The sequence below is a fragment of the Podarcis gaigeae genome (assembly GCF_964106915.1).
Source record: "Podarcis gaigeae genome assembly, chromosome: 17".
NCBI lineage: Eukaryota > Metazoa > Chordata > Lepidosauria > Squamata > Lacertidae > Podarcis > Podarcis gaigeae.
The window spans coordinates 30318298-30328843 of record NC_139694.1 but is presented as its reverse complement, the minus strand read 5'-3'; the positions used below and the strand labels follow the sequence as shown (position 1 = coordinate 30328843).

Below are 10546 nucleotides of genomic sequence, written 5' to 3'. Positions count from 1 at the left end.
CTTTCCCAATTTTGAACCAACCAGTTGTTCCATATCCAGTTCTAACTGTAGCTTCTTATCCCACACAGAGATTTCTCAGGAGACAGATGAGGTGATCAGCCACTCCCATTTCTTAAAGAACTTGCCATAGTTTGATGTGGTCGACACAGCCAAAGGCTTTTGCATAGTCAATGAAGCAGAAGTAGATTTCTTTCTGGAACTCTCTAGCTTTCTCCATAATCCAGTGCATGTTTGCAATTTGGTCTCTGGTTCCTCTGCCTCTTCTAAATCCAGCTTGCACTTCTGGAAGTTCTCTGTCCACATACTGCTTGAGCCTTCCTTGTAGAATTTTAAGCATAACCTTGCTAGCATGTGAAATGAGTGCAATTGTGTGGTAGTTGGAGCATTCTTTGGCACTGCCCTTCTTTGGGATTGGGATGTAGACTGATCTTCTCCAATCCTCTGGCCACTGCTGAGTTTTCCAAACTTGCTGGCATATTGAGTGTAGCACCTTAACAGCATCATCTTTTAAAATTTTAAATAGTTCATACCATCACTTCCACTGGCCTTGTTATTAGCAGTGCTTTCTAAGGCCCATTTGACTTCACTCTCCAGGATGTCTGACTCAAGGTCAGCAACCACACTACCTGGGGTGTACGAGCCATCCATATCTTTCTGGCATAATTCCTCTGTGTATTCTTGCCACCGCTTCTTGATGTCTTCTGCCTCTGTTAGGTCCTTACCACTTTTGTCCTTTATTATGGTAATCTTTGTACAAAATGTACCTTTCATATCTCCAATTCTCTTGAACAGATCTCTGGTTCTTCCCATTCTGTTTTTCCCCTCTATTTCTTTGCATTGCTCGTTTAAGAAGGCCTTCTTGTGTCTCCTTGCTATTTTTTGGAAATCTGCATTAAATTTCCTGTATCTTTCACTGTCTCCCTTGCATTTTGCTTGCCTTCTCTCCCCCGCTATTTGTAAGGCCTCGTTAGACAGCCACTTTGCTTTCTTGCATTTCCTTTTCATTGGGATGGTTTTAGCTGCTGCCTCCTGTATAATGTTATGAGCCTCCATCCATAGTTCTTCAGGCACTCTGCCCACCAAATCTTAATCCTTAAACCTGTTTAAGTGATGTTTAAGGCACATCAAAGGGTTTTTATTGCTATTGCATTTTTAGGGTCACATTATGCATTTTGTGTTTTTATGTTGTAAAGTGGCCTGTGATAGTCAGCTGAAGGGCGGTACATAAATTTAATAAAGAACAAAAAATAAATAATTATTTTATGAACAAGCCTCTCCCCAAGTATTTTTGTATAAAACATCAGCTGATGAACACTGTTGAAATCTGTAATACCTTTAAAGTTTATTTTCAGATGCAGCATCAATGGGAAGAGAAAATCAAACAGTGGTGACAGAATTTATCCTTGCTGGATTTTCTAATTTCCCAGACCTGCAGGTTATGTTGTTTCTAGTGTTCTCTCTTATGTACCTGGTAACTTTGATGGGAAATGTAATCATCATCACTACGATACGGCTTAACCGCAGCCTCCACATCCCCATGTACTTCTTCCTCTCCATCCTCTCCTTCTCAGAAATCTGCTACTCACTTGTCATTATCCCCAATATGCTTGCAAATCTTCTAAGAGAGAAGAAGACCATTTCCTTCATTGGCTGTGCCACTCAGATGTGCATTTTCCTGGGCTTGGCAGGCACAAATTGTATGCTTCTAGCAGTGATGGGGTATGACCGATATGTCTCCATATGCAAACCTTTACGTTATCAGATTTTGATGAATCAAAGACTCTGCACCAAGCTGGTGGCTTGTTCAATATCACTTGCATTTATTTTTTCTATAGCAGAGACCATTACCATATTTACCTTGCCTTTCTGTGGACCAAATAAAGTTAAGCACTTCTTTTGCGATTTAGCACCTTTGCTTGAATTAGCCTGCGGCCGAAACTACATAGGTGAAATTGTCATTTTCATTATTTGTGTTTTGGTTGTGATTTCTTCTTTCTTGTTCATCCTTCTCTCGTACATTTTAATTGCAAACACTGTCTTGAAAATCCCCACAACGGCTGGGAAACGTAAAGCCTTTTCCACTTGTGCCTCCCATCTTATCGTGGTCGTGGTGCACTTTGGGTGTGCTGGCATTATCTATTTAGGGCCCAAATCCAGTTACACACTAGAAGAGACTATTTTTATTTCTGTCTCTTACACAATGGTGACTCCCTTGTTGAACCCCTTGGTGTACAGCCTGAGAAACAAAGATGTCCAAACAGCGCTTAAGAAATCACTTGGCAGAAGCTCCTGCACCCAAAGAATGTGAAAATTAAGCGTTATCCAGTTTGAAGAGGAATTATGAAACCCAACAAATACTGTATCTGTTGTTTAATGGACAAAGAACACCTCAAATAGTATTGTAGCTTTTTCTCATCTTTTTAAAAAATCATTTGTATGTGGAAAATTCATTTGTATTTGGAAAAATGTGGCCTTGCTTTAGCATTTACAAACAACTTTGATTTTCTCTTTAGTAAACCACTGGAAAATAAATTGGGTTGTGGGAATTTTCTCATAAATGAACCTGTAATCATTCAGCCCTGCAACAAAGGAAACTTTTCTAAAGATTATTGTTGTTTTCTCCCAAATCCTAGCCCACATTTTCTCTACCAATCATTCACACAGAACTATTTCAAGCTCATATAGTGCTGAGACTGAAGTGTCAAAATTGATCTTGTTGAATGGCTGGCACCCGTATACAGTGGTACCTCGGGTTACATACACTTCAGGTTACAGATGCTTCAGGTTACAGACTCCGCTGATCCAGAAATAGTACCCCAGGTTAAGAACTTTGCTTCAGGATGAGAACTGAATCGCGTGGCAGCGGCGCGGCAGCCCCATTTGCTAAAGTGGTGCTTCAGGATAAGAACAGTTTCAGGTTAAGAACCTACCTCCGGAACAAATTAAGTACTGTATTTTTCGCTCTATAAGACACACCAGACCATAAGACGCACCTAGTCTTTGGAGGAGGAAAACAAGAAAAAAAATATTCTGAATCCCAGAAGCCAGGACAGCAAGTGGGATCACAGCTTGCTGTCCTGGCTTATGGGATAGCAGCGCGCAGCTTCTCCCGGGCAGCGGCATGAATTCTCCCCCTGCCCGGTACCTGTATATTTCTTTTGGGGTCAGTTTGGGGTACGTATCTGTTTATCTTTGTGGATGTGGCTTTTTCTGCCCTTCCTTATCCCCTGTGGTGGTATTTTTAAAGGAGGGAATCTGCTTTTTCATCATCAAACCTTTTACTGGCATCACATACAAACATTCATAAATAACACTGGGCAACAATTTTTTACATTTTGAATGTTGTCTAGATTTCTACAACTGATTTAGGGTATTTTTGCACTGCTGAATCAGGAAATGGCATCCGTTTCTCTCCATCAGGTCAGGTTTACTGTAAACTGAATGGTGGGCATTGATAAAGGTAAGTACACGTAAATTGCAGGTTGCTTCACCATTTTTCAAACTTCAGGGCTTGAACTTCCATTTCTTGGAACTCCTGGAATGCTCAGTGGCAGGGAGGTCTCTCTTCAGAGTCCAACAGTAGTCAGCCATCATGACTGCGTCCCAGCGACCCTGATACCTGGTCTCCATCTCTTTCATGTCCTGATGGAATCTCTCCCCCTGCTCGTCACTCATTGAACCCAGGTTCTCAGGAAACCGGTCAATGTGAAAATAGGTAGTGCATCTTGACGCTCATGTTGCAGCCCAGGTTTCTGAAAGCAGTCAGCATGTTGTTGACAAGTTCTGCGTAGTTTCTGGCCTTATTGTTGCCAAGAAAGTTATTCACTACAAGAACAAATGCCTTCCACGCTTCCAGTTCCACTTCATTCATTGAGTTTCAGAACTCTGTATCTCTGATGAGCTGACAGATCTGAGTACCGTCAAAGATGCCAACTTTCAACTTCTCCATGGTCAATCCTGGAAAAGCCTGGCACAAGTAAGTGAAGCAGTCACCATCCTTGTCCAGAGCCTTGGTGAACTGCTTGATTAAGCCGAGCTTGATGTGCAGCGGTGGGAAGAATATTCTGTCTCTGTCCACCAGAGGGTCGTTGATGACGTTCCTTTCTTTGCAAGGCTCCAATTCCTCCCGCACAGGCCAGTTCTTCTTCGTGTAATGCTGAGCACGGTCCCTACTATCCCACATGCACAGAAAACATGGGTACTTGGTGAAGCCAGACTGTTGTCCCAACAAAAGGTTCACCATCTTCAGGTCAACACAAATAAACCACTTATGCTGATCATAACCAATTTTCTCCAGCACATACTTCACCGCTTCATAGTTTTCCTTCAGTGTACTCGAGTGAGCCAGGGGTATAGAGGCAAACTGGTTGCCGTTGTGTAGCAGAACACATTTCAGTGATCGCTTGCTGCTATCAATGAACAGCCTCCAATCTTTGGGTTCATACTGTGGCACTCCAAGCTTGAGCAGAAGCTGCACAATATCTGCACAGTACACCAAGTCCTTCTCTTCCGAGAAAAAACGGAGGTACTCTTGATGCCTGTTGCGGAAGAAGCTGATGCAAGCACTGTCAGAGAGGAGGTTTTTTCCCTTCAATCTGGATGCCAACAGTTCGGCAGAGTCCTTTGACAAGCTCAGGTCACGAACTAGATCATTCAACTCCTTTTGGGAAAATGGATGTGGAGCATCATCTTCAAGAACCACTTCTTCTTCTTCATGTCCTTCAATACTGGAGGCATCTTCATCACTAATGTCAGGAAGTTCTCCAAAGATAGGCACTGGAATTTCATCACAATAAGCTACAGGACAACGTGCTGATTGAAGATCAGGATACTTGAGGCTGCTCCAGTTCTTTCTGTTGATCCCAGCCGCACCAATTTATGGAAGATTTCGAGGTTTTATGACCTCAAACTGATCCCTTTTTGACATAATCACCCAGAACTATTGGACCTGAATACTTCTTGTCATTAAAATAATCATTTCCAATCAAAACAATTATTCGACATGGCATTTTACCCCCACCAACTTCTTCTAAAATGCTCCACACAAGCGTACATGTGAACAAAAATGTAAAAAAAATGACATGTGGCCACAGCTCAAAAACGTGACCTGATTGAGCAAAACCAATGTGATTTTTGGATTCAGCGCATCAGATTCGTCCTAAATCAACTGAAAAAACGCAGACAACAAATTTGTTGTTGACCAATGTAATCAATACAGAATTCCCGCCATCCCAGTGACACAAAACATTTGGAGTCTGCTTTTTCAGTGTTGGAATTCTTGTAACCAAACACACTTAATTTCTGCTCTTTTGCTTTCATGTGATTTGTTCTGACATTTGCTTTCTGTACAGTGTTGGCAAGAATGTAATAATATATTGTACACAAAATGGAGTATTGCTATTTTTCAATATGCATTTATTTTAGCATTCATATATATATATATATATATATATATATATATATATATATATATAATGGATAAGTAATTTGCAGTGCTATCATGTCTGAGTGGTCCCCTCACCCCCTGATTTTCTTGCACTGGACCACATGAGGTTGTTGCGTGGTGATTTCCCACCTCCCACCAATAGGAATAACGACACGTGACACAAATATTTAGGTTAATGGGCTAAAATAGGGCACAACTTTATTGGTTACAGGTAAAGAGCGGTATTGGCTTAGGCATTGGTCCTATCCGACTATCCGGCTTCAGCCTGTTTGCTTGAAGACTGGGAAGGGTTAACACCAGTGGGGGAGCCCTGCTGATGCACATCAACTAGGGACTCTCCCGGGATCACCGCTTGGGGGGACGCTTTAGGCCCTGACCTCCATAGGCTTCAGACGAGGCCACGCCCCCCGGAATACTTTACCGGACTACCCTTCAAAATTTGGGGGAGGTGATGGCGCTCCCCCCCAACACATCTACATAATAATACCCCTACCAATGCCTAACCGCAAAAACCAAAGAAGTTGTGACGAGAGGGAGATCCCGGGCCGTGCTTGCCTTAAATGAGGCAAGCCACACCCCCTGAGGCAGCCGATTGGCTGGCCAGGGGATGACGTGGCCCAAGGATTCCCCTGATTCCGCACGCGTGTTGGGGGCATGAAGCGCACACCACACCTCCTCCTCAGGTCGGAAGTGGCTTTGTCCTTCAGTTAGTATTCCAGAACAATGTAGCTGCCAGGCTGATTTTCCTTCTCTCAAAAATATGAAATATCTGAAGAAAGGTCCAACCTGATTCAGTAGTGTGGAAGAGGGTTGGCTGCAACTCTACTGTGTGGTGTGGTTGGGAGGGAATGGTCCGAATGGTGTCCATTTTTCAGCAACTTTTCCTCACTTCAGTCTGAGCAGAGCAAGCAAGTAGTTATCTGGGGAGAATGGGAATGGCAGGCAGTATTGTAAGAAGTTACTGGATTAATTGGTGTGTGTATTTGTGTCTTTGTTTGTCAAGGAGGACTTCCCCTGTACGCGAAGACAGGCTCTGGTGGATTGAGCTGATGAGACCAATAGTGGCTTCAATAGCCAAGAAGGCAGTTTCTGCCAGAGGAGTTTATAGCTGGAAGTGTGAGGGCCTGGGCCTTGCCCCCTAGGCCAGCTGGTAAAGGCTTTGTAAGGGAGCAGGCCTTGCACTCCTACCACAGCCGACGGTGACCATTGGGTCCTTTTCAACTCTAAGATGCTATGGTTCCAACAACAACAATGGGAAAAAAGAACCATTCATGCAATGCTGCTCAAAACGTAGATGCCCAAGACAGTTGTTTACCATATAATATCAACTGTGAATGACAAAACTTCTCCATATGTTTATTTGTTAGATGTTCAGAAAGCGCAATGTCCCATAACCTTCCTTAACCAATGATCACGGGATGGGAATCTGGATTTCCAGTGACTAGCAATGGAGATTTTATCTGCTGCTTAGAACATAAATACAAGAGGATAGTGGTCAATGGTTGGGTTGTATTGCTTTCTAGAGAAAATAATGCCAAATCTGGATCCATTGCCAAGGGTTGACCCACAATAATAGGAATTAGATTGGACACCTGGGTCCACAGGTCATTGAGAATGCAGACACTGCCATGAAATAATTTAGTATCCTCTGCAAAGGAAAAGGGGCTTAGCTTGGATTGTGGAGCATCAGTAATATATAGTCTGTGAAAATAGTCAGTTTACCTTGAACCCTGATGTCTTCAGTACCTTGTGAGATGTTAGGTTTCATGAGATGGAATTTTCCCTGCCTATATGACGATGGGTGTGGCTTACCCCAGAGCCATTTGTCCTTTACGCTATTTTCATCTATTAAACAATATTCACAAACCACTTAATCAGAAAGACCGAAACAATCTGTAATATGCATCATGATAAAAGAAAAAATGGAAAACAAGTAGGCATAATAAAATGTATCGATATAGAGATGAAGTAAAGAGTTTTAGGAAAAAATGCACCCAATAAAATTACATGTATTGTTAATTATTTCTTGTAGATTTTAACAACTCCCATTGATAATAAGATGGTTGGTTTATTTTATGTTTTGAAATACCGTGGAGACAATATCTGGTGGGATTTATAATCATGTTTACATTGTTCCATGCTCAGTAGAAACATCATAAAAAGGATATTGTGGCAAACTGCTGTCATTTGGAAGAGCTCAACATCCATCGTGCTTCCTTGTAAGTCTATTGTTTGAGGTTCTGAAGCTTTGATTTGAATTCATTCATTCAGCCCTTCAGATGCTCTTGTCCAGGGATCAGCAATAATTTTCAGCAGGGGGCCAGTTCACTGTCCATCAGACCTTGTGGTGGGCCGGACTATATTTTTTTGGGGGGAGAGGATGAACGAATTCCTATGCCGCACATATAATCCAGAGATGCATTTTAAATAAAAGCATACATTCTGCTCCTGTAAAAACATGCTGATTCCCAGACTGTCTAAGGGCCAGATTTAGAAGGCAATTGGGCTGGATCTGGCCCCTGGGCCTTAGTCTGCCTACCCATGCTCTTGTCTATGCCAATTTAATGGTAAATAAGAACAATTTCAAAGCACCTGACTCTTTTTTATCTTAGCCACAAGATTCATACTCAATGGCAGAGTTACTGTTTTTCATGCACAACGCTCCAGATCCAATATTTTCCTGAAGGGGTATGAGGTAGCTTAGCAGGACTTGTGAAGACTGCAACCTGAGACGCTGCAGGGGTGCTACAATTTGGAATAGACACTGACTGCATGACTGTTTAAAAGGCAGGTTAAGATAGGCATGCTCCTCAATAAAATATTCTAGTGGTATTAATTTTTCAATTGACAGGAATATTGTGAAGCCTCAAACTCTTCAGCTCACTTGCCTCTGTGCTCCTTCATCAGTTTGTGGGCTGAAGCCAGACATTCATTCACAGTGGAATTACATCAATTATAAGAATACAGAATTTTAATCTATAGTGATGAGCTATGCCAAGATGTTGTTTGATTGCTAAAATTTTAGTTCGATGGAAAATACAGTTTTGTAAACTGGCTCTATTGCCTCACTAAGTTGGGAGCAGACATTCCCAGGATTCCTCGATAGGGAGATATCAGACATTCAACTCTGCAGTGTAGAGGTGTTGGTAAAGTGAATGTCATAAAAGGTCTAAGGGGTGAGAAAATTATTTTGCTGGTTGCACAACTGTTGTGCTAGGTTCGGTCTACTAAGGCCGGTTCTACCATTGGGCAAATGGAGGCGGCCTTTTCTCAGGCAGCTGTATAGTGTGCTGTTTAAGGCTCATCAAATGGTTTGTTATTGCTATTGCATTTTTACTGTCACATTATGCATTTTGTGTTTTTCGTTGTAAAGTGGCCTGTGATAGTCAGCTGAAGGGCAGTACATAAATTTAATAAAGAACAAAAAATAAATAATCATTTTATGAACAAGCCTGTCCCAAAGTATTTTTGTAGAGAGCATCAGCGGACGAGCACTGTTGAAATCGGTAACATCTTTAAAGTTCATTTTCAGATTCTACATCAATGGGAAGAAAAAATCAAACAATAGTGACAGAATTTATCCTTGTTGGGTTTTCCGATTTCCCAGACCTGCAGGTTATGTTGTTTCTAGTGTTCTCTCTTATGTACCTGGTAACTTTGATGGGAAATGTAATCATCATCACTACGATACGGCTTAACCGCAGCCTCCACATCCCCATGTACTTCTTCCTCTCCATCCTCTCCTTCTCAGAAATCTGCTACTCACTTGTCATTATCCCCAATATGCTTGCAAATCTTCTAAGAGAGAAGAAGACCATTTCCTTCATTGGCTGTGTTACTCAGATGTTTCTTTTCCTGGGCTTTGGGTGTACAAATTGTATGCTTCTAGCAGTGATGGGGTATGACCGATATGTGTCCATATGCAAACCTTTACGTTATCAGATTCTGATGAATCAAAGACTCTGCACCAAGCTGGTGGCTTGTTCAGCAACAACTGGATTTCTTTTTTCCACCTCAGAGACTATAATCATATTTACCTTGCCTTTCTGTGGACCAAATAAACTTAAGCACTTCTTTTGTGATTTATCACCTTTGCTTGAATTAGCCTGCAGCCGAAACTACATAGGTGAAATTGTCATTACCATTATTTCTTTTTTGGTTGTAATTTGTTCATTCTTGTTCATCCTTCTCTCGTATATTTTAATTGCAAACACTGTCTTGAAAATTCCCACAACGGCTGGGAAGCGGAAAGCCTTTTCCACTTGTGCCTCCCATCTTATCGTGGTCGTAGTGCACTTTGGGTGTGCTTCCATTATCTACTTAAGGCCCAAATCCAGCTACACGCTAGATGAGACTACTTTTATTTCTGTCTCTTACACAATGGTGACTCCGTTGTTGAACCCCTTGGTGTACAGCCTGAGAAACAAAGATGTTCAAATAGCGCTTAAGAAATCACTTGGCAAAAGCTCCTGCACCCAAAGAATGTGACAGTTAAGTGTTAGCCACTTTGAAGAGGAATTATGAAACCCAACAAATATGTGTAGTTTGATGGACAAAGAATGCCTCAAATAATATTGTAGCTTTTTCTCATCTTTTTAAAAATTGAAGATGAATTATAAAACCCAACAAATACTGTATCTGTTGTTTAATGGACAAAGAACGCCTCAAATAGTATTGTAGCTTTTTCTCATCTTTTTAAAAAATCATTTGTATGTGGAATATTCATTTGGAAAAATGTGGCCTTGCTTTAGCATTTACAAACAACTTTGATTTTCTCTGTAGTAAATCACTGGAAAATAAATTGAGTTGTGGGAATTTTCTCATTAATAAACCTGTAATCATTCAGCCCTGCAACAAAGGAAACATTTCTAAAGATTGATGTTGTTTTCTTCCAAATCCTAGCCCTCATTTTCACTACCAAACATTCATGCAGAACTATTTCTGTTATGTAGTGAAGTTCTCACCCTGGCCACCAGGAGTATTGTGCATGTAGTTTTCACTCAGGTCCACGTCAGTTATTTTAGGCGAGAAACCCTGGGTTGTTGTTGCTACAATGTTGACAGCCAGCTGCCTATAAAAGCAGGCCGGCTGAGCTGTTTG

General features: G+C 41.5%; 2 protein-coding genes across 2 annotated transcripts; both read left to right on the top strand.

Annotated features, from left to right (window-relative positions):
• The first annotated feature begins 570 nt into the window (after positions 1 to 570).
• LOC310835014 (olfactory receptor 10T2-like) lies at positions 571 to 2477 on the top strand. Its single transcript, XM_083719662.1, has one exon. The coding sequence runs from the start codon at positions 1364 to 1366 to the stop codon at positions 2306 to 2308; it is 945 nt and encodes a 314-aa protein (XP_083575788.1). The 5' UTR covers positions 571 to 1363; the 3' UTR covers positions 2309 to 2477.
• A 5870-nt stretch (positions 2478 to 8347) lies between these two features.
• Positions 8348 to 10382, top strand: LOC310835015 (olfactory receptor 10T2-like). Its single transcript, XM_083719663.1, has one exon. It carries the CDS (start codon positions 8990 to 8992, stop codon positions 9932 to 9934), a length of 945 nt encoding a protein of 314 aa, XP_083575789.1. The 5' UTR covers positions 8348 to 8989; the 3' UTR covers positions 9935 to 10382.
• Positions 10383 to 10546: the final 164 nt, after the last annotated feature.